The sequence below is a fragment of the Carcharhinus amblyrhynchos genome, chromosome 5 (assembly GCF_965287045.1).
Source record: "Carcharhinus amblyrhynchos chromosome 5, sCarAmb.v2.hapA, whole genome shotgun sequence".
Taxonomy (NCBI): domain Eukaryota; kingdom Metazoa; phylum Chordata; class Chondrichthyes; order Carcharhiniformes; family Carcharhinidae; genus Carcharhinus; species Carcharhinus amblyrhynchos.
In genome coordinates this window covers 31776747-31801567 of record NC_137328.1, presented here as the reverse complement: position 1 = coordinate 31801567, position 24821 = coordinate 31776747, and the positions used below count along the sequence as shown (strand labels likewise).

The 24821-nt window shown below is 41.5% G+C and overlaps 1 protein-coding gene across 1 annotated transcript in view; it reads right to left on the bottom strand.

Moving 5' to 3' along the window:
* Window positions 1-951: 951 nt before the first annotated feature.
* The window catches only part of LOC145342938 (leptin receptor overlapping transcript-like 1), a 33442-nt gene continuing 9572 nt past the window's right edge, over window positions 952-24821 (bottom strand). Inside the window, exons 3-4 of the mRNA XM_080188574.1 lie at window positions 18477-18663; window positions 952-1724 (exon numbers count right to left, since the gene is read on the bottom strand). Coding sequence (XP_080044700.1) covers window positions 1608-1724; window positions 18477-18663 — 304 coding nt within the window. The 3' untranslated portion in view covers window positions 952-1607. The remainder of the gene's footprint in view (window positions 1725-18476; window positions 18664-24821) is intronic.

Below are 24821 nucleotides of genomic sequence, written 5' to 3'. Positions count from 1 at the left end.
GCTGGTAAAAACCAAAAGTGTCCTGGATTATGTTAAGTTTGCAACATGTCATTAGTTTTTGGAGGATCAAATCCCCCAGCCACACCCATCTCCAACTTGCTAGTTAAAATTCTGCCCAACTCATCATTTTTGGTAACTGTTTGTCAGACTCAAGTATTTCTAGCATTTTCTGCTTTATAATTCAGAATAGCAGTTGCACAGAATTTTACTTCCGCATTAGCCCAAAAGATCATTCGAGGGAGTGTATTAACGTGGAAACCGAAACCAAAAAGTAAGCCAGGGAATAGGATTAGGGAGCAATGATATATCAATATGGAACAGGGGCAACACGATGGCATAGTGGTTAGCACTGCTGCCTCTCAGCACCAGGAACCCGGATTCGATTCCTGGCTTCGGTGACTGTCTATGTGGAGTTTGCATATTCTCCCCATGTCTGTGTGAGTTTCCTCTGATGGATTTCCTCCCACAGTCCAAAAATGTGCGGGTTAGGTTGATTGGCCATGCTAAATTGCTTCTTAGTGTTAGGGAGATTAGTAGGATAAAGTGCAGGCTCGATGGGCCGAGTGGCCTCCTCCTGCACTGTAGGGATTCTATGATCTAAAAAAAACCCAAGGAAGAAATTCTTGGATATAACCTGCTAATCAGTTGAGAAGAGAGAGACAGGAGGAACATTCAAAACACACACAATTCTTGAAATAAAGTTAGAGTATGAGAGAAAGTAGTTTTGATGAGATAATTAGGCAACTAAGGAAATTGACCTGCAGGGCTATATTGGAGAAATAAACTTTAAGTTTGCCTTCAAAGTTGAGTTAGAGACACAAGGAAATGGACTTGTGTCCTCGACATTCATGCTAAAATTTTACTAAAGTACTGAAATAATTTCATCACGTTAAAAATGCAAGAAATTCAAGATGAATTGAACACAAGTCACACAAACATCAATAAACAGAGTGAAATCTTTGGAAGTATTTATCTGCAGCTTTTTAGACACTGATTGACATTTGCTTTTCTGAAAACAGCAGTAAGACAAAAATAAACTATACACCAATTGCAAAGAAACTGCAATGGACAAGGTTCACTTTCTAACTTGACACTGATCTTGAACATAAAAACTAACACAGTAAACCTCAATTATAATACAGCATGCAATCTTGCACCAAACTTTACAATAAAGCACTAAAATCTTACTGTACATACAAGTGCCATTTTCTGTACACAGACAAAAGGCAAATACTTTGATTTAAAAAGAGAATAAATTAAAAGCTTCATGTCAAAGCTAACAACAAAATAAATCAAAACAGTTGATTCTTATTAGTACTCTTTCATACAAAGTTGCAATACTTTAGCCTATTCCTTTGAAATAGTTACCAATGTTGCAACAATAGGAATTGTGAAATCAAACTTTGTCTTGATGTGTAGATAAAAGGGATGGCAGTCTCTTACAAATGCACACTTGTGCAGACTGACAAGAATGTCAGTGCAAAAAGTAATGACTCAGCCACATCTGGTGTTGGGAGGGACAGCAGTTGATATTATTGCAATTTGTTTCTCGGTGAGGTTTTCTAGAGTGCGGACTGTCCCTCCTGTATCTGTTCATAAGTGTACTCTCACCACTGCTGCCAGCTGAAATCATCATTAGTGCCAAAAACCACAAAAAATCCCAGAATAGTTGCAAAGATGATGACATTTCCTGTTAGCACCAGAGAACATGCTCCCCATTGAATCTGAAATTATATAAAACACAGTTTAACAAGAAATACTAGGACACATCTGTAACCAAAAACATCCAAACTGGATGCAAAACTTCAACTGTAACCTGAGGTTCTGTGATGTTCAACATTGTAAGAAGTCTTTACATTTAATCAAGTCTTAAAGGTACAGATAATGTGAGTGGAGAGAGGGATTCTTTAAAGACTCGCATTCCAACCATTATTTTACAAGATGAGTTTGTACCTTTATATGCCCTGTTTGTGAACAGAACTCTCGCTTACCTGATGAAGGAGCAGCGCTCCAAAAGCTAGTGGCTTTTGCTACCAAATAAACCTGTTGGACTTTAACTTGGTGGTGTGAGACTGCTTACTGTGTTTACCTCAATCCAACGGCGGCATCTCCACATCATATTCAACGTTACCATGCTGTTTTTGTATTGGTGTCCTGTGATTTAAATTCACATTTCCTGATAGAATCATAGAATTCCTACAGTACAGAAGAAGGCCATTCAGCCCATCGAGTCTACACTGACAACAATCCCACTCTGGTCCTATCCCTGTAACCATGTATTTACCCTGCTAATTCTCCTGACACTCAGGACAATTTACCACAGCCAATCAACGCAAGCAGCATGTCTTTGGACTGTGGGAGAAAACCAGAGCCCCCACAGTATACGTGGTTTAAGGTGAATTATTGTTTAAAAAAATGAATGTGTGTCAAAGTGAACAAATCTAAAGAATTTTGTGTCCTTTATCTGTGAGATCCTCAGTTGCATTGTTTAATTCATTTAAATTAGGTTAGTTCATGTTGCTAGAGTAGAAACAAATGAACATTTCTGGCTGGATTTCGGAAGCTAGCAGGAGATGGTGACAAAGGCAAGATGAGCACAATATTTCCCAGTATTAGCTGGTGCCACCCTCCCCCTACCATATAGACCAAAGCGCTGTGCCTGGACTGCCTATTTTAGCATTATCCAAGTTGTTTAATTTTTTTCAAAAGTAGGCATACAAATGACAGATTTTATTTTGACCAACGTCCATTGGAAAAAGAGAAAACAGTGATTCAGAAAGCACTGAGCGCATCCTAAATACTGTGATGGAATACCAACCCTGATATTTGTGCTCAAGTTTTTAGAACCATAAGACTCTGAGGCAAGGGTGCAATCAACTGAGCCAGGGCCGACACAGTTGAATTGCTATATTTCGCAGTAAGAGAATATAGTAACAAATGGGCTCAATGAGAAAAAAAACTTAGATGTGTAACACCACTGATGCACTACAGGCTAAATCCCCTGGGGAGAAGCAGTACTGCAGGCTGTTTCCTGCACAGCCAGCATGGTTTGTTAACAGTGAGGACAGCTGACAGTCAGGCTGAAGTAGGTTTGCATTTTTCAGAAATTTCCAACCATCCCATTTTCAAAACTGCATTACATTGATTGATGAGATTCCACCCATGTAGACAAAGGCTGTACTGTTGGAAGGAGGAACACCCAAATCCAATGAAAGAATTTGAGAAGCAACACCTCCCCACAGGCAATTATTTTTTTTCTGCAGATTAATGGCTATTGATTCATTATAAACCAGTAACTGCTGTGACAATTCAGATTACAAAATCTAAACATTGCATTTTGACATTTGCCACTTATTAAAGTTTAATTTGTCTCATGTCTCACTGAAAAAATACAGCAATCTAAACCATCCGGGATATTTTAGAACAAGTTGTATTTATAAAATGTTTAACACATAAATGCAGTTAATCCTTTTCATTGCATGCTCTATTTTGGAGTTGGGATGTAGTTTGCACTCATTCACACACACACAAATCAGGAAGCATAAAAACATTTACAAGTAGGATCAAGTACAACATTATTATTGGGAGATCCGGCCAAGAATTCCAAACTGAGCTTCACACTCATAACACAGGAGATCATCTCCACAAGAAATCATGTTGCTGGGATCTGTGTCAAAGTATACGAGTAATTATACACAGGCAGACATGTAAAGGATTGACTTTCACCAGTATCGTTTTTTTTAAATGGAGGAAAATGCAAGAAAGAGACTAAAATTTAATTTCATGAAAGTATCTGAAGCAATATAATTGACTTCGTCTGACTGTTGGAAGTTTGCAGACTTGCCATAGATATGCCTAATGTCAACTATGTGAGTAATTCCTCCATCTTATATATTTGGCATGCCTGCATTGCTCAGTATCTAACACTTATAATATTTCATCCCTTGGATATGCTATACCCCTTTGAGATCTGAAATTTATATTTACACCTCTTGTGCATGCTTCTTCAATTGCTGAAAAAAAAATTCATGAGACAAATGTAAAGCAGCTTTATTTCACACAAAATTAACTTCGTATTCATGTAATTCAATTATTATAAGTTGGCTTTGTGTAATATTACAAAGCATGAACATTCACCCAAATCAATGATCATTTTACTTAACTTTAAATAACTCCAATCTACCCTCCTACTTCCTAGCTTTCTGAAAATGTTGGAAATACTCAGCACGTCTGTCAGCATCAGTGAAGAGAGAGACTTAGTGATCCAGATTGTCCAGTCTCCAAATAGTGCATCTTGAGGAGCATGTCTGAACTTGGACTAAGGGACTACTTGGAACATCTGATGCAATGACTTAGCAGGAATTACCCAGGTTTGAACTTCTGATGGGCAATTCCTCTGCTACCTGGGACTCTTGGAAAAAGTCTCCAACTCGAGCTAAAGTCGGAGAGTGTCAACTTACTACTTAGTTAGCTAGGAAAGGATTAAAACCTAGTCTAACTGTAGAACGGACCTCCCTATTATTCAGACTGATCTCCCCCCACCCAGACTCCCACTCACCCACCTCACCAACCCCAACTCACCCTGACCTGACTAGACCCCATCACCCAACTTCACCTCGCAATCTGACCTAGTGCACCCAACATCCGACTAACCCCTCTCTTATTCCACCTGATTAGTCCATGGCACCCCTCTGACCTAACCCACCAACTGAGTCACTCTCCCTACACCTTACTTTCAACTCTTCCCCAACCGCCACCATACCTTCTCTCTGTAGCTTTTCAAAGAAGTTGTGGGACATTGAAACTCTTCACCTATTAGAATATGGTAGCCAGTGCCATGAAGAGGGGTTATGGCTACTGCATGAATTCTCTCCACAGCTTCCTTTGAGACTTCCTGAGTTCTGCCGCACTCTCCATCGTAAAATTGCCAACAAAATTGGAGGAAATGTATTTTTTTATACTGATCAGGGTCAGAAAAATGAGTTATGACCTTGAATGCACGATTCAGGCCATTAGAAAGAGAAAGAATTAATGTTTCAGGACAGAGATCTTTCATCATAAGTGGGAAAAGTTAAAAATTAAATGTCACAATTCTAACTTTGCTTAGTCCTGATGAAAAGTAATGGGGTCTGAATAGATAACTTGTTTCTCCCTTTACAAATGCTGACAGACCTGCTGAGAATTTTCTTGTTTTTATTTAAAATTTTAGGAGTCTATACTATTTTGCTTTTGCACAAGCCTCTTGAGTCTGGCCAAAGCAGCACTTTGTTTGAAATCAGATTACGGTAAGAATTCTCACAACACCAGTTAAAGTCCAACAGATTCATTTGGAATCACAAGCTTTCAGAGCACTGCTCCTTCAGCAGGTGACTCACCTACTGAAGGAGAAGCACTGCAAAAACTCGTGATTCCAAATAAAGCCATTGGACTTTAACCTGGTGTTGTGAGACTTCTTACCTGTGCCCACTCCAGTCCAATGTTGGCATCTCCACATCATGGTTCAAATCAAATTGATTGATCTGACTAACTTTGCTGAACCCAATTGTGTCCGCACTGTATTTTAAAAATCAACCTCTTCACAACCAGAAGAGACCAACAGTGCATTTTAAAAAATTCCAAAATGTTTCACAGAAATGTTATCAAAGTTTTATACTGAGCTACAAAGAGATATCAGAATAGATGACCAAAAACTAAGAAGCAATATACAACTTCTATGTAAAGAGGTGAAAAGTTTCAGGATGGGAATTTCAGAGCTCAAGGCCAAGGCAGTTGAAGGCCCTGCACCAGCACAGCAAGGCAAATCAAATCAGACATACGCAAGAGGCAGAATTGAAGGAGCAGAGGGATTTTGGAGGATCATATGGCTGAAGGAAATTACAGAAATGGGGAGAGGTCAGACAATGAAAGGAAATTAACACAAGGATAATAATTTTATAAGAGATTGCAACAGTTACTGAAGTAACGTTCATCTTACATTTGTCACCACTTCAATTAAAGGCTCCATAATTGCAAAAATAGATTTGTTTAGATGATCAATTGTTTTCAAATTCTTAGTCTAAACCAAAAATTTCACACACATTATGACAGAATTTGGTGGTGAGGAGGATATTTAATCAATCAGCAGTTGGGGAATTTGACACCTTCCTGCTTTGCTTCAACCAAGACCAGGGCAAGAATGCTCATAGACAGCCTCCTGGGCACACAATCAACTAAGGCTCTTAAGTGGGCAATTAGTACCCACTGGTATTCACCCAACAGCAACCAGGGGATTCGCTATGGAGGAGCCCAACCCTTCGCGTCATTACTCGCCTGTGCCCTGGGTAACAGAGGAGCTCCTAGAAAGGCTGCCAGTCCTTGGAAGTGGCATGGTCTGATTGGTTACATCCAAGGCTCCATGAGGGAAATAAGGATAGAAATTCTAGGCATGCTGACCACAAACATCCCATTCTCCTTATTTACGAAGGTGGTGTCCGAGGACTAACAGATGCAAACATTGCACCTTTGCTCAAAAGAATGGCAGAAGGAAATTCCTGCAATTGTAGGCCAGGTTGTATAACACTGAGGAATTTCTCAGAGACAATATAAAGTTAACAGCCACTTTAATAATCATGCATCATTAAAAGGAGGGTCAGCATAGATTTCTTTTGGATAAATCGTGCTTGACTAACTTGATTTTTGACGAAGTGAGACAAAGGTGGATGATGGCAACGTAACTGATGTTGTGTAGGTCACATAATAAGAGTTGTTTGCAAAACAGAAGCCATGGAATAAAAGGGGAAGTAACAGCGTGAATACAAAATTGGGTTGAATTGGAGTTTGGGGTTGGTGCTCCCCATTTCAGTACTTGTACAATTGACATATGTTAATGATTTGAACTTGAAGGCACACAGTAAAATTTTGAAATTTGTATGTGAGAAAACTTGAAAATGTAATAAGTAGAGCGGAAGATGGTAATAGACTTCAAGAAGACATACCAGAACAATGATGCACATGGCAGCTGAAACTCAAAGTTTTGAGTTATGAAGGGACTAAGATCTCACTTTTTTTTATAAGTTGATGTACAGATCCTCAACATTTTCTAAAATTTTAAGAACTAGACACTCGGACAAGTTCCCTTTCAATTCTTAATGGATGGAACATTTAACCAACTTGGGAACCCAAGGCAGGGAATATGGACCCTTTGTCAGAGCCACTGTAAAGTGACTGGAGTCATGTGACTTAATCCACTAGCTGGTGGAATGAGTTATACTGCTTTGCTATAAACTGAAAACTCAGTCTGCCATTTTAACAGCTAACTGGAAGCAACACAGAAAAGGAGCTCTTCCCAGGTCAAATAGCTGGCCACATCTATAGTGGAACTTCTGTACCATTGCCTCCATGACTGATTTATCTCTGCGGACCTATTGTGGGGGTTAACTCTACTGGAAAAGTGAATTAGATGACATTGGTTTTCAGCCTCCTGACCTTGGGGAAGGATTACCTCATTGAAATTTGATTTGGGACCCTGGAACCCACATGAAATAATAACTTTCTTTGAGATCTTTGCCCTGTCTGGGTTCCACACGTTAGGGAGGAATATACAGAAAAGATTTACTAGACTAATTCTAGGGAATTAGCTATGTGGCTAGACTGGACAGGCTGAGGTCGTTCTTAAAGAAGACAGCAGGAGGCGATTTGGTAGACATGTTTAAAATAATGAAGGGTTTTGATAAAGTAAACAAGGAGAACCAGCTTCCAACAGATGAAGGGTGGATAAAAAGAGAGCATTGATAGATTTAAGGCAATTGAAAAAAGAACAGATGACATGAGGGAGAATTCTTTAAATAATCAGCAGTTAGGGCCGAAGGGGCTGTTTCTGTGCTGTATTTTTCTTTCTTTGCTCTTAAATCTTTTTCGCTCTCTTTCCAGTTTAATAATATCCTTTCTGTAATAGGGTGACCAGAACTGTACACAGTATTCCAAGTGTGGCCTCACCAATGTCTTGCACAACTTCAACAAGATGTCCTAACTCCTGTATTCAATGTTGTGACCAATGAAACCAAGCATGTCAAATGCCATCTTCACCACCCTGTCCATCTGTGACTCCACTTTTAAGGAGCTATGAACATGTACCTCTAGATTTCTTTGTTCTATAACACTCCCCAACACCCTACCATTAACTGAGTAAGTCCTACCCTGGTTCGATCACTTTGCATTTATCTAAACTAAACTCCATCTGTCATTCATCAGCCCACTGGCCCAACTGATCAAGATCCCATTGATAACCTTCTTCACTAAACACCACGCCACCAATCTTGGGGTCACCTACAAACTTACTAACCACGTCTCCTAAATTCTCATCCAAATCATTAATATAAATGACAAATAACAGAGGACCCCCAATTCCTGAGGCACATTGCTAGTCATAGGCCTCCAGTTTGAAAAACAACCACCTCTGTCTTCTGTCATCACCCTGGATCCCATGAGATTTAATCTTATGCAACAACCTACCATGCAGTACCTTGTCAAAGGCCTTGCTAAAGTCCACATAGGCAACATCAACTGCACTGCTCTCGTCTACCTTCTTGGTTACTTATGGAATGCTAGCCTTTATAGGAAGGGGTAGAGTATAGGAGCTGCCGTCTAATGCTTCAGTTGTACAGAACATTGGTTAGACCGCATTTGGAGTACTGCGTCCAGTTCTGGTCACCTTACTACCGGAAGGACGTGGAGACTCTGGAGAGGGTGCAGAGGAGGTTTACCAGGATGTTGCCTGGCATGGAGGGACTGAGTTACGAGGAAAGGTTGGAGAAACTGGGACTTTTCTCCTTGGAAAGACGGAGATTGAGGGGAGACATGATAGAGGTGTATAAGATACTGAAGGGAATAGGTAGAGTCAATAGTGAGAGACTGCTCCCTAGACTGGGTACAATTACCAGAGGTCATGATCTAAGGGTGAGGGGGGAGAAGTATAATTTGGATGTGAGAGGAAGGTTCTTCACGCAGAGGGTCGTGGGGGTATGGAACGCGCTACCGAGTAGGGTGGTGGAGGCAGGAACGTTGCACTCGTTTAAGGTTTACTTAGATAGACACATGAGCGAAACGAGGATGGAGGGTTATAATAGGGGGTATTAAATAGGGTCAGAGCCTCAGGAGACACCGGAAATGCAGACTTGTATGTTAACGTTTTTGTCTTTTTATTCCGCAGGTGGAGGTCCACCTTGTTGTCAAACGAGGGGCATGCACACGGTGGGTCGTGCGTGGGCTGCTCTTGGAGGTTCCGGGAGTGGCCTAGTACTTCGTGCCGGTGTGTGTGCTTGATCCTGGACTGGTAGACGGGCGCCGCAACAGCTCAGTGACTAGCACTGCTAGCTGTGCAGATACATGGATTTGGGCCTGTGTCTGTGGGAGTTTGCGCATTCTCCCTGTGGTTGCGTGGGTTTCCTCCGGGCGCTCCGGTTTCCTCCCACACCCCAAAGATGTGCTCTTAGGCTGATTGGTTTACCAAATTGACACTATTCTCCCCTGAATCTGGCTAAGTTAGGGGTTCCACTCGTCGACACGCAGGGTAGAATAGGTGTAGGAGGATGCGGCAGCGCGGGCTCGTTGGGCCGAAGGGCCTGTTTCCCGTGCTGGGTTGTTCTTTGTTACCCATTCAAAAAACTCAATCAAATTTGTGAGACATGATTTTCCACTCACAAAGCCATGCTGACTGTCCCTAATCAATCCCTGCCTCTCTAAATGTCTATAGATCCTGTCTCTCTGAATACCTAACATCTTACCCACTACAGTTGTGAGGCTCATCAGCCTGTAGTTCATAGGCTTTTCCCTGCAGCACTTTTTAAACAAAGGCACAACATTTGCCATCCTCCAATCTTCAGGCACCTCACCCGTGGCTGTCGATGATTCAAATATCTCTGCTTGGGGACCTGCAATTTCCTCCCTAGTCTCCTACAATGTCCTGGGATACACTTCGTCAGGTCCCGGGGATTTACCTACCTTGGTGCACTTTAAGACTTCCAGCACCTCCTTCTCTGTAATATGTATACTCTTCAAGACATCATTATTTATTTTCCCAAGTTCCCTAACATCCATGCTTTTCTCAACAGTAAATACTGATGAGAAATCTTCATTTAGCATCTCACCACCTCTTGTGGATCTGCACATAGATGACCTTGTTGATCCTTAAGAGGTCTTACTCTCTCCCTTGTTACTCTTTTGCCCTTTATGTATTTGTCGAAGCTCTTTGGATTCTCCTTTGCCTTACCTGCCATGGTCTGATGTGGAGATGCCAGCGTTGGACTGGAGTAAACACTTCCAGCACCTCTTTCTCTGTTATACGTATACTCCACAAGATATCATTATTTGTTTCCCCAAGTTCCCTAACATCCATGCCTTTCTCAACAGTAAATACTGATGAGAAATAGTCATTTATGATCTCACCCATCTCTTGTGGATCCACACATAGATAACGTTGTAAGACATTAAACTGGGACCCATCTATCTTTCTCAAATGAATGCAAACAATTCACTCAAATGAATGCCAACAGAAGAGCAGGGGAGATCTCCTAGTTTCCTGCTCAACATATGTTCACCAACACAGCCAAACACTCTGTCCATTTAGTGCCAGTTTCTGGGATCCTGCTATGTGCAAATTGCATCCATTGGAAACCTTCTATGATTACCACCAACCACACCTTGGCTAATGAAGCAATTCTCCTCCAAATTGAATACCAATTGGAAGAAGCACCAAGGGCATAGAATGTACTCTGGGTGGGGGACTTCCGTTCATCACTAAGGGTGGCTCAGTAGCACCATTACCAATTGAATTGACCAAGTCTTAAAAGACATAGCTGCTAAATTCAGTCTGCAGCAGGTGGTGAAGGAATCATACGGGAGAAACATATTTGACCTGGTCTCACCAATGTACTTTTGACAGACGCATCTGTCCAGGACAACACTGATGGGAGTGACCACCTCAGTCAATCCTCATGGAGATGATTCCCGCCTTCACATGAGAATACTAACCAATGTGATACTGCCATCTTGCTAGATGAGATGGACTTTGAGCACATCTAGCAGCTCAATACTGGGCACCCATGAAGCTCTTTGGTTCATCAGCAGCAGCAGCAGAATTGTATACAACAACAATCTGCAACATCACAGCACAGCATATCCCCCACTCCACCATTACCATCAAGCCAGGAGTCCAACGTGGCTCAATGAAGGCATGTTAGGAGTAGCATGAGGCATATCTAAAAATGAGGTGTCAACCTGGTTAAGCCACAACACAGAACTCCTTGTATGCCAAACAGTTCAATTAGCAAGTTACAGACAGAGCTAAGCAATCTCACAACTAACAAATCAGCTCTAAGCTCTGCAGTCCAGCAACATCCTGTCATGGATGGTGGTGGACAATTAAATTCACTGGAGGGGAGGCTTCATAAATATCCCCATCCTCAAGAATGGATGAGCCAACATGTCAGTGCAAAAGACAAGGCTGAGGCATTTGCAACCAACTTCACCCAGAAATGCCAGCTGGATGATCCATTTCTGTTTCCTTTTGAGGTCTCCAATATCACAGCTGCGACTCTTCAGCCAATTTGACTCACTCCACGTGATAAAGAAATTGCTGTAGATATTGGATACTGCAAAGGCCTATGGGTCCTTATGACATTCTGGCAATAGTACTAAAGATATGCGCTGTAAAACGAGCCGCACCCCCAGCCAAATGGTTCCAGTATAGTTACAACAGTGATATCTACCTGTCAATGTGAAAAAATGCCCAGGTATTTCCTGTAGACAAAAACAAGACAAATCCAATCCAATCCAACCCAACCAATTATCACCCCATCAATCATCTCAATCAAATCATCTCAACAATGCTATCAAACAATACTTACATGGCAGTCACCTGCTCACTGACACAAGTCTGAGCCGTGGTCCAAGAATGACAAAGTGCTCAACTTCAAAACAGTGTGGCGTTAATGAGCAAAAGCAAAATTGAAGTCCTGTGGTTGGAGCCACTCCTAGCACAAAGGGAAATGGTTGCGGTTGTTGGAGGTCAAATCATTTCAGTACTAGGGCATCAATGTAGGAATTCCTCAGGGTTGGATCTAGGGCCAATCATCTTAGCTGCTTAATCATCGACTTTCCCGGCAGCATGGTAACACAGTGGTTAGCACTGCTGCTTCACAACGCCAGGATCCTGGTTCGATTTCCAGCTTGGGTCACTGTGCGGAGTTTGCACGTTCTCCCTGTGTCTGAGTGGGTTGTCTCCAGGTGTTCCAGTTTCCTCCCACATTCTGAAAGACGTGCTGGTTAGATGCCGGAAAGTGGCGACTAGGGGAATTTCACAGTAACTTTGTTGCAGTGTTAATGTAAGCCTAGTAACTAAGAAATAAACTTTAATTTTAAAGGTCAGAAATGGGGACGTTCACTGTTGACTACACAATGTGAAACACCATTCGCAACCCGAGATATTAAAGCAGTTAGTGTCCATCTGTAGCAAGACTTGGACAATATTCAGGTTTCAACTGATAGATGGAAACTAATATTCACACCAGACACATGCCAGGTAATGATCTTCTCCAATGAGAGAGAATCTAACCATTATCCCTTGATGTTCAATGGCATTACCACCAGTGAATTCCCCCACTAACAATGTTCTGGGAAGTTACCATTGATTAGAAATTGAACTGAATCAGCCATAAAAATACTGTGGCTACAAAATCAGGTCAAAGGCTGGTACTTCCACAGACAGGAACTCATTTCTTGACTCCCCAAAGCCTATCCACCATTTACAAAGCACAAATCTGGAATGCGATGGAATACTCTCCACTTGCCAGTATGAATGCAGCTCCAACAGTACACCAGGAGCTGGGCACCATCCATGGCAAAGCTGCCTACTTGACTACACCACCTTCGACATTCACTCCATCCAATACTGATACACAGTAGCAGCAGTGTGCACCATCATCAAGATACACTGCAGGAACAGCACCTTACCAAGGCTCCTTTGACAGTATTTTCTAAACATGTGACCTCCACCACCTAGAAGGACAAGGGCAGCAGATGCATGGAAACACCACCAACTTAAAATTCCCCTTCCCGATCCTGACTTGGAACTATATCGTAGTTCCTTCACTGTTACTGGGTCAAAGTCCTGAAACTCCCTTCTTAACGGCACTATTGGTGTTCCTACAACACATGGACTGCAGCAATTCATGAAGGCTGCTTACCACCACCTTCTCAAGGGCGATTAGGGATGAGCAATAAAATCTGATGTAGCCAGCTATACCCATGATTAAGAGAAAAAAAACAATTACACTCAATGGATTGTAATTTCTGTTCACAAAGTTAACAACGAACATCAAATTCCTGATGTCACGCCTTTCATAAGATATCAACAAGTGATAAGTTTTGGACAAGTATAGCACAAAATGAAAAGACTCATTTTCTGCTACCTATGGTACAAACAAAATACTGCAGATACTGTAAGTCTAAAATGAAAGCAGAAAATGCTGGAAAAACTCATCCTCTGATGAAGTCAGACTCGACTTGAAACTCTAACTCTGTTTCTCTCTCCACAGATGCTGCCAGACCTGGGGAGTTTTTCTAGCATTTGGGGGTTTTATTTTCTGCTACCTTGTCTGATCCTAAAGAAAGATTATAATCATGTAATACCATAATAAATTAGTTAATTTATACTTAATAGAAATGCAAAGATATTTCACTTTATACAGAAGTGACCTGGTTGTTCTTGGCACCCTGGGTAAAATCCTACTTCCCAAAGAATGCGTCCCATCCCAGTCAGGTTCCAGATTACCAGTGAGCAGTACAGCAGGAAATTTGAAACGTGTGCAAAGTGTAACATACAGCTGGATTCAAGCTGATGTAAGCGTGTATGGGAAAACAAATATCAAAAAGATTTCATCCTTGTAAAGGGGATGGAAAGAGAAAAGGAGCTAAATCTAAGTATAACAAAGGTACAATAGATTACAATATAGTAATCTTAAGGTGAAGGTATACAAAGAATTGTTAAGGAAATAATAGAAAGAAATGAAACAAATGTTGAGAAACATCAAAGGATCAGGAGTTCTTGCAAGTAATGCATTAGAAATGGAGTCAGGAAAACCAAAGCAATAAATGGAATGGAGGAACATGGCATAGCAGCCTTAGCAAATATATGGATGATGCTAATCAACGAAAAATACAGCTACAGAAAAAAAAAGTACATCTATCATGGCCCAGATTTGGCCGTACTAACAACTGCAAACTCAATCAATTCTGGAGGAGAGCATGATGATGGTCTGAGCAGCTCTGTAAAGGGAAGAGACCTGAAATCCAACAATCTGGGCTGAATGTCCTCCAAAGTTACAAGTTACTCTGATTTTCAGTATATATTTTTTAAATGAACTGATATTAGCAGATGCACAGTTTGTTCGGGGGAAATCATAAAAACTTGAGGAGGCCATTCAGCCCTTCAAGTCTGCTCTGCCATTCATTTTGATCATGGCTGATCATCAAATTCAATATCCTGAGACTGCCTTGCCCCCTTTATTCCTTTAGCCCCAAAAGCTATATCTAATTTCTTCTTGAAATCACATAAAATTTTGGCCAAATTACTTTCTGTGGTAGTGAATTCCACACATTCACTACTCCTTGGGTGAAGAAATTTCTCCTAAAAGGTTTACCTCTTATCCTCAAACTATGGCCCCTAGTTCCCACCATCATGGACATTATTTCTGAATCTACCCTGCTTAATTCTGTTTGAATTTTATAAGTTTCAATGAGATCCCCTCTCACTCTTCTAAACGCCAATGAATATAATCTTAACTGATTTAGTCTCTCCTCATGTGACAGACAGACCTGTAATTCCAGGAATCAGCCCTGGTAAACCTTTGCTGCACTCCCTCTATAGCAAGGACATTCTTCCTTGGATAAGGACACCAAAACTGCACAAGGTACTCCAGATATGGCCTCACAAACACCCTATACAACTGCAGTAAAACATCCCTCTCCCTATACTCAAATTCTCTTTCTGTGCCAACATTTCATGTGTCTTCTTTACTGCCTGCTGTTACTGCACACTTCCCTTCACTGATTGATGCACAAGGGCATCAAGATCTCGTTGCGTATTCACCTCACTCAATTTACACCTATTCAAATAATAATCTACCTTCCTATTATTGCTACCGAAGTGGATAACCTCACATTTATTCACAGTTTAAATTAACAAGTCTCAAACTAAAGGCCTTTTTCACAAATGCCAAATATTTCAAATAGCAGGATCTTTTCGTAGGGCATTTTTCCTGAGGTTTACTCAGCTTTTAAAAATATACTGAAAGGAGCTCTGGAATGTAGCAAACTCCGTCTCACTGTACACCTGGAGTCTCTCTCTCTCTCCATCTGTGTTGTGTGCGCCTGTCTCTCCCTATTTATATCTCAATCCACTCCCTTGTGTTTCTCTCTGGCATCCTTGTGCAACAAGAAACCATTCTTCAGTTTTTTCTCCATCGCCTTGTTTGTGTCTATGGTCTCTACCCCAGTTTCTCTCCCCCTCTATGTCTGTCTCAAAGTCATTTCAGTTTGTGTGACTTCCTTTCTATTTGTCACCTTGTCACCCTCCCTTTTAGTCTCTCCCCTTCTCCCTCAGGTCAGTGATAAGGCTTTTGGAGTCTGTGCACTTTGCAGTCCCAGTTTATCTCTCGCAAGGAATTTATTAATAGTAAGCTGTGCTGACCCCAAGGGCCAGTTCAATAGCCCAGCTTAGCCAAGAAATGTTGTAATTTCTGACCTTCATTACCAGCAACAGGAATCGTCATTAATTCTCCAAGTCAATATTACAAAATCAGTGTGCACACAGGAGTCAGAAAGAAATCCTACACTGAGTTCTCATTGCAATGTCTGTGTGAGATCATTAAATCTTTAGCCAACTAAATCATGACTAGAAAGTTTATGACAGACACTGCCATTAAAAAGCATAATCAGCTCATTCAACGGGGGATTTGAATTGCGTATCAAATAAAAACTGCATTTTAATAAAACATTAAACAAGGTGGTGTTAAAGTTGTTAAGCTTGAATGGAGAATGGGATGACAGTCATTCAGTGGAATCACCCTCCTTGAGAGCAGCAAGTTTAACATCGAAATCAAGTGGCAGTCTAAAAAACAGCATTTACTCTGAACTTCACAAAGCACAGAACCAAACAGAAACAAAGCCCTTGCATTAACTTGCCTGCACTGCAAACAGAAATAACCTTTACCTTTGCACCTATTCCGTCAGGTTGGTTTTAAGGGTGAATTTAAAGTTCTTTAAATTTTAAAACCAGCAAGGAAATAGAGCATTGATTTTTGCATTAGTCATAATTAAGTAGAGACAGATAAAAGTGGAAGGCTTCTAAAAGAGTATCTTGCTTTAAAGTATGCAGGTCTAAATATCAATGGTGTTCAGTATTCAAATATATTAAAGCAATCATTTCTGAAGTGTAAATAGTAGTCATCGTATAAAGGCAGGAGCTCATTTCTTAGAAACCATTTTACACTTTTAGTTAGGAAAAATAGATTAGTGTTGCATTGGATATATATTTGTGGAATTTCCTTGTTCAATTTAACCAATAAGCAAACAATGCAGATTACTAACTCTTAAGAACATTGACAAAGAGAGGGATATAGGGGTGCAGGTCCACAGTCCCCTAGGAGTGGCAACACAGGTCACCAAGGTGATAAAGAAGGCATACAGCATGCTTGGTTTCATTGGCTGCGGTACTGAGTACAAGAGTTGGCAAATCATGTTGCAGCTATACGAAAGCCTGGTTAGACCATTTGGAGTACTGCATGCAGTTCTGATTGCCACACAACACGAAGGACGTGGAAGCTTTGGAGAGAGTATAAAGAAGGTTCACTAGGTTGCTGCCTGGTCTCAAAGGTGATGGTTATGAGGAGAGGTTGAATAAACCTGGATTGTTTTCACTGGAAAGATGGAGGCTGAGGGGAGACCTGATAGAGGTCTTCAAAAACATGACAGGAATAGATGGGGCATTCCTATGTCAGAGGTTATTTCAGTAAAAAGTCTGACAACACCAGGTTTTAGTCCAACCGATTTATTTGATAGTAAACTCACAAGCTTTCGAGGTTTCCCTCTTCGTCAGGTGAATGGATTCTCTATTTATTTGATTTACTATCAAATAAATCGGTTGGACTAAAACCTGGTGTTGTCAGACTTTTTACTGTTTACCCCAGTCCAACGCCGGCACATCCACATCATGACTGCTACAGAGGTTATTTCCCCAGAGTGGAAGTGTCAAGGGGACACAGGTTCAAGGTGAGAGGGGTAAAGTTTAAAGAAGCGGTGCAGGGAACATTTTTCATGCAGAGAGTGGTGAGTGCCAGAGTGCTGGTGGAAGCAGGTGCGTGAGCAATATTTAAAAGGCATTTGGGTGGGTACATGAATAGGAAGGGAATAGAGGGCTATGGTCTGATTAAGGGCAGAAAGTTTTTTTTAAGTTTTGTTAGGGCATCATGGGCTTGGAGGGCCAAAGGACCTGTTCCTGTGCTGTATTTTTCTTTATTCTACAAGGAACCATGAAACGGTATATTGATGAGGCTGCATTGTTTATTTCAGTCTGAATGATCACCTGATTCATTTTATTAAAGGCAACAACGAAACATCAGACAAATTCCAAAATCAAAGGATTACAATTTTACTGTGTTTCCTGAAATCATTGTATCAATGGTGCAGTTATGACAATTAAGAAAATCTTGCTTTATGCACATCCTTTGTCCATACATTGAAGAGTGATGGGAGATGGGGTAGGAAGAAGTTTCTTCTAAATTTTTCTGGACAGTTTCAGTGCAGTTACAAATTAGGAGAAAGAGGAAGGGAGATTTGTGTGCTCCTAGTAAGAGATGGGATCTGGATTTATTTCGCGGAATTGCAGTTTGTTCTTTTCTGACTGTTCCAAGTTCTGAGGTTCACGAAGGACTCTCAGCTCCTGTTTAAACCAAGGCAATTTAGCCAAGATATTCTCCAGGGTAGTCATAGGCTGTTCAAGTTTATTAAAGTATTTAAAAATTTATAAACATGTTAAAGTACTTAAAAATTTATAAAAGATTCAATAGCATAATAGAACACTTGTGTGCCTCCGAGCTGAAGACTGATCTGAAGAGACAGCTCTTCAGCCTGCGACAATAGGCTGTATAGCATTGCTGGAAATGTGTCTTGCTGCTAAGCCATTTCATCAATAGGCCATGCTACAGCAAGAAGGTGAAGTTTTCACTGCAGCTAACAAACCAACAAAGTCCATGTTTCTCAGTGAGATCAGCAGCAAACACCACTACTTATGGATCACAAAATTCCAGGCCAATATATAGTCAGTGTTTTAAAATCATAGTAGCTACTAACTACAAGAGATAAAAAATATTAGCCATTACTTCTCCCCTGCATTTGTAAAACTGTTCAGAGCCCATTTACAGTAACATGCCAATGATACTCACCAACTGTGCTCTTGCAAAAATTATAGGCAGCCCAAAAGCTGAGACGACTATGCCTGTAGTGAGAAATATGGCAAGTTCTTTACATGCACTGCTTGCTGCATCAGTATCATCAACTACTCTCCTTGCTATGTAGTATGGGATTGGAGAGAGAATGTAAAAGAAAAGAACAAACAATGGCCAATATTTGCTGCAAGAGAAAAAGGAAAGAAAAAGAGAGAAACACAGGTAAAGCTCAAGACATACTGTTTGATCCCACCAAACTCTATGCCATTAAAACTCCCTTTGTAAACTAATCAAACAATGGCGTTTTCTGATACAATATTTAGTTCATGATTACACTGCTCCATACATTAATGACCTTGTATTAATTTTCTCTGAAATACAGTGCAAGTAAAAGCTGAAACATAGTTTATTGCTGATTTCCATATAAGTAATGCACATAAAATCAACAGAAATATTGAAATACTCTCAGCCACCACATAAAATCCCATTATAGGAATTTAACTATGTTCACCTCAGCTACACAAAAATATTTTTAGCAGATGTATAGGCTTAAATTAGCAAGGTTAATTTAAGGAAGGAAATCATAGATAAGAAATTAAATAGAAGTACAGTGAAAGGGTAAAGTATTCTACAATTGCAATTCCAAAGAGAAAATACGATAATGTACACTGGGGCAACAACAAGAATAGTGAAGGAAAGAATGGAAATAGGAAAAGAAGATGCTGTGAAAGGATTAAGATTGCAGTTCTTCTATGCAATTGTGCAAAGCATGCCAAATAAAGGCAGGGAAAACCTAAAGCACTAATTAGATTGGAAAGACTTGACGTGGCAGCCTTGGCAACAACTTGATTTTTGACTAGGATAAGATTAGAAATTAAAAATTCCCTGCAACGAATTTAAATAGAGGAGAGGTATTATTAATTAAAGATACAATTCCAAGCATTAAAAAAGTTTCTATTGATATTGATAAACGCTTCCTGAGTTTACAAACAAGAAAATAAAGATGAGAAAATGCCATTAGGCCAATGATCAATTGGACAGTACACTATCCTTTGTGACCACTAGTAATACAAAGCCCTAGGAAAGGCAAAAAGCTCAAGGGAACAAAAGCCACATGCCATTTCATAGGAATTCCTTCAAAAATCCCTAATGTAACCAATCAGGCTCTAGTAGTCCATGGTTTCTTATGATAATATGATGAAAAATTCAAGATCACTAGGAACATAGGACTAGAATTATCAGACTTATTTCTGATGTCCTTTCACAGTCCCATCACAAGCTCACCCATTTTATTTCCACTTCCTCCATATACAACGCCCTCTGCAATTAATTTGAATCCGCTGTTCTTGCTCCAGCACTTCAAGCAAAATTAAAACCCTCTTCGGGATCCATTAAGCTCCAGAGTACTTTTCTCCAAATGTAAATACCCAGTCACGCCTTTCAGCTCAGATGTTCAAATCCATTTGTAAATTTAATGGTTTTTGTGCTCCCAGCGTATCAGGTGCACAACAGTATAAACTCCAGATTTGTACACAAAGTTAAAGTTGAGCATACAATATATCACTCAAATTTGTTACTAAAATGAAATTTTCAAGTAATTTAGGAACGTTTGGAGTAGTAAGAGCTGCAATATTTGGGAACATTAACTTTTCCAAAAGTAAACTGAGGAGACACAAATATAAATCTTCTTAGAATAGTTACGGTGGTTAAGCAGAAAATGACCTCGCCAAATCTGGCTTTGATTATTAAAGCAGGGAAATGATTGATTTACAAGTAGGAGAACATTAGAAAAAGAATGTGAAAAAGTAGGACCACAAACATTAAGGAGGACATTTTGTATTTAAAAGTGAGGAAATGTCAAAGTGAGGAAAGAGATACTCAAGTGTTTTACGGATTAGAACTATTTGAAGGAATGTGAATGACCCTTGGTGAATTCTCCAGCACGTGCTCAGTGCAAAGATTGGTGTAAAATAAGGGTTGACGCATTTCTTTTTGTCTATTTACATGGGAGATGGAGATAAAGGGAATGTTCTCTGATCAATGGAATGTGAAAAATGATGTTCAGCAGCAATCATTATTCAAGCCTCTGCCTTTTATCATATACATGGCTTTGTTCAGGGGAGGTCTTGCCTTACGAATCTGGTAGAATTTTTTGAGGAGGTGACAAAAATGGTTGACGATGGACGAGCCGTTGATGTCATCTATATGGATTTCAGTAAGGCGTTTGACAAAGTCCCTCACGATAGGCTGGTAGAAAAGGTTAAGGCACATGGGATACAGGGACAGGTATCTAGATGGATTGAAAACTGGCTAGGCAACAGGAGACATAGAACATAGAACATTACAGCGCAGAACAGGCCCTTCGGCCCACGATGTTGCGCCGACCAGTTAAAAAAAAAATGACCCTCTAACCTAAACCAATCCCTTTTCATCCATAAACCTATCCACGGATCTCTTAAACGCCCCCAAACTAGGCGCATTTACAACTGCAGCAGGCAGGGCATTCCAATCCCTCACCACCCTCTGGGTAAAGAACCTACCCCTGACATCCGTCTTATAACTACCCCCCCTTAATTTAAAGCCATGCCCCCTCGTGCTAGCTTTCTCCATCCGAGGAAAAAGGCTATCACTATCCACCCTATCTAAACCTCTAATCATCTTATATGTTTCAATAAGATCCCCTCTTAGCCGCCTTCTTTCTAGCGAAAACAACCCCAAATCCCTCAGTCTCTCCTCATAGGACCTCCCCTCCATACCAGGCAACATCCTGGTAAACCTCCTCTGCACCCTCTCCAAAGCCTCCACATTCTTCCTGTAATGTGGGGACCAGAACTGCACACAATACTCCAAGTGCGGCCGCACCAGAGTTGTGTACAGTTGCAACATGACACTGCGACTCCTAAATTCAATCCCCCTACCAATAAACGCCAAGACACCGTATGCCTTCTTAACAACCTTATCTACTTGATTCCCAACTTCCAGGGATCTATGTACACATACACCTAGATCCCTCTGTTCATCCACATATTCCGAGTCCTCCCGTTAGCCCTATACTCGACACATCTGTTATTCCTACCAAAGTGAATTACCTCACACTTCTCCGCATTAAACTCCATCCGCCACCTCTCAGCCCAGCTCTGCAACCTAAGTCTCCCTGCAAACTATGACACCCTTCCTCACAATCTACCACACCCCCGACTTTGGTGTCATCAGCAAATTTACTAATCCACCCAACTATACCCTCATCCAGATCATTTATAAAAATTACAAACAGCAGTGGCCCCAAAACAGATCCCTGAGGCACACCACTCGTAACTGAACTCCATGGCAAATATTTACCATCAACCACCACCCTCTGTCTCCTATCTGCTAGCCAATTCCTGATCCAATTTCCTAGATTACCCTCAATCCCATACATCTGCATTTTCTGCAGAAGCCTACCATGGTGAACCTTATCAAACGCCTTACTAAAATCCATATATACCACGTCAACTGCCTTACCCCCATCCACCTCTTTGGTCACTTTCTCAAAACACTCAATAAGGTTAGTAAGGCACGACCTACCTGCTACAAAACCATGCTGACTATCTCCAATCAATTCATTACTCTCCAAATAACTATAAATCCTATCCCTAATAATTTTTTCTAAAACCTTGCCCACAACAGAAGTAAGACTCACTGGTCTATAATTCCCGGGGAAGTCTCTGTTCCCCTTCTTAAACAATGGGACAACATTCGCTATCCTCCAATCTTCCGGTACTATGCCAGAGACCAACAACGACCTGAAGATCAGAGCCAGAGGCTTTGCAATCACCTCTCTTGCCTCCCAGAGAATCCTAGGGTAAATCCCGTCCGGACCAGGGGACTTATCTATTTTCAAACCCTCAAGAATATCCAGCACATCCCCCTTATCAACTGCAATACTGTCTAGTTTACACCCCAGCAACCCAGTGTTCTCCTCAGCTACATTCATGTCCCCCAGCGTGAACACCGAAGAGAAATATTGGTTCAATGCCTCTCCAATCTCTTCCGGTTCCACACACAACTTCCCTCTGCTGTCTGTAACTGGCCCTAATCTTGCCCTAACCAACCTTCTGTTCTTAACATACCTATAGAACGCCTTAGGATTCTCCTTAATCCTATCAGCCAAAGTCTGAGACAGAGAGTAGTAGTGGAAGGGTCCTTTTCTAGCTGGAGGTCTGTCACCAGTGGTGTGCCGCAGGGCTCAGTACTGGGACCTCTTCTCTTCGTAATATATATAAATGACTTGGAAGAGGGCATACGTGGTGTGATCAGCAAGTTTGCAGATGACACCAAGATGGCAGGATTGGCGGATAGCGAGGAGGATTGTCAGGTGACACAGCAGGATATAGATAGGCTGGTATATTGGGCAGATAGATGGCAGATGGAATTTAATCCTGACAAATGCGAGGTGATGCATTTTGGAAGGAATAATGCAGGGAGGAGTTACATGATAAAAGATAGACCAATTAAGAGTATAGAAATGCAGAGGGACCTGAGAGTGCAAGTGCACAAGTCTCTGAAGGTGGCAACCCAGGCGGAGAAGGTGGCGAAGAAAGCTTACGGAATGCTAGCCTTTACAGGAAGGGGTATAGAGTATAAGAGCTGGCATCTAATGCTACAGTTGTACGGAACGTTGGTTAGACCGCATTTGGAGTACTGCGTCCAGTTCTGGTCACCTTATTACCGGAAGGACGTGGAGACCCTGGAGAGAGGGCAGAGGAGGTTTACCAGGATGCTGCCTGGTATGGAAAGACTGGGTTATGAGGAAAGATTGGTAAACTGGGGCTCTTTTCCTTAGAAAGACAGAGCTTAAGGGGGGATCTGATAGAGGTGTATAAAATGATGAAGGATATAGATAGAGTCAACAGTGGCAGGCTTTTTCCTAGATTGGAGACAAATATGACGAGGGGTCATGAGCTAAGGGTGAGGGGGGAGAAGTATAATTTGGATACTAGAGGGAGGTTTTTCACACAGAGGGTCGTGGGGGTATGTAATGCGCTACCAAGTAAGGTGGTGGAGGCAGGCACGCTGGACCTTTTTTTTAAGGTTTACTTAGATAGGCACATGAGTGAAACAGGGATGGAGGGTTATAGGAGACGGTTTTAAAAAGGGTCAGAGCCTCAGGACGATACTGGAAATCTAATGCTGCATGTTGATGTTTTGTCTCTTTTAATCCGCAGGTGTGTCGGTCCACCTTGTTGTCTAATGAGGGGCGTGCACACGGTGGGTCCTGCGTGGACTGCTCTTGGATGTTTCGAGAGTGGCCTAGTACTTTGCGTCGTTGTGTGTGCTTAACACTGGACCAGCAGATGGGCACCACAACAGCTCAGTGACTATCACTGCTAGCTGTGCAGATACATGGATTTGGGCCTGTGTCTGTGGGAGTTTGCACATTCTCCCTGTGGTTGCGTGGGTTTCCTCCGGGTGCTCTGGTTTCCTCCCACACCCCAAAGATGTGCTCTTAGGCTGATTGGTGTAACAAATTGTCCCTAAACTATTCTCCCCTGAATCTGGTTTCCAATGGGGGTACCATACGCATTCACACAGGTCAAGGTAGGTGTAGGAAAATGCTTTGTTAAGATGGCGGCGCGGGCTCATTGGACCGAAGGGCCTGTTTCCCGTGCTGGGTTGTTCTTTGTACAGCAATAACACTTTCTGCTTCTACAGGCAATTGTTAACATGGAGGTGGAAACATTCCTGTCACATCCTGTGATCTGGCAGCCTTCCCTGGGCTTCAGAGGGGCTTTCCTTTAGCAGCACTCTACCTAATGGCAATGGTGTCACCCACCCTCAGCATACCTTATCATCACCCCGACTGCTGGATCCCACCTAACACCAACACCATTTACCCCAATACCCACGCTTTGAGACACCCTCATCATCAGCTGCTGTCTTAGCAGCAGCCATCACTAGCAACGATGCTGCTGAACCACCTGCCCTCTAAATGGGCAGTCAGTTCCTGGGGGTGGGCTGCTGTCCTTAACATGATGGCAGCCCCAGAAGCAGCCATTTCATAGGCACCACTCAAAACATGACCCCACCTAAGTGGGGTTACCTCCTGCTTTCAGCTCCAGAAGCAGGTCTTCTGCCTCCTCAGAAAAATTTAGCCTTTGTATCTGTCCACACTAAAGAATGCCAACGTTATTGGGCAGAGAAACTGGATGGGATAAAGATAAACAGAAAAGGAAGTAGCAGACTTGCAGTGTACCAAGTCCAAGAATTGTCTAATGCAGTTGCAACGTTTCACATAGTGCAAAGGGAAGGGTGGAAACAGCAATGGTTTTAGCCATAATCATAAATTGGGCAAGTCTGTCATAT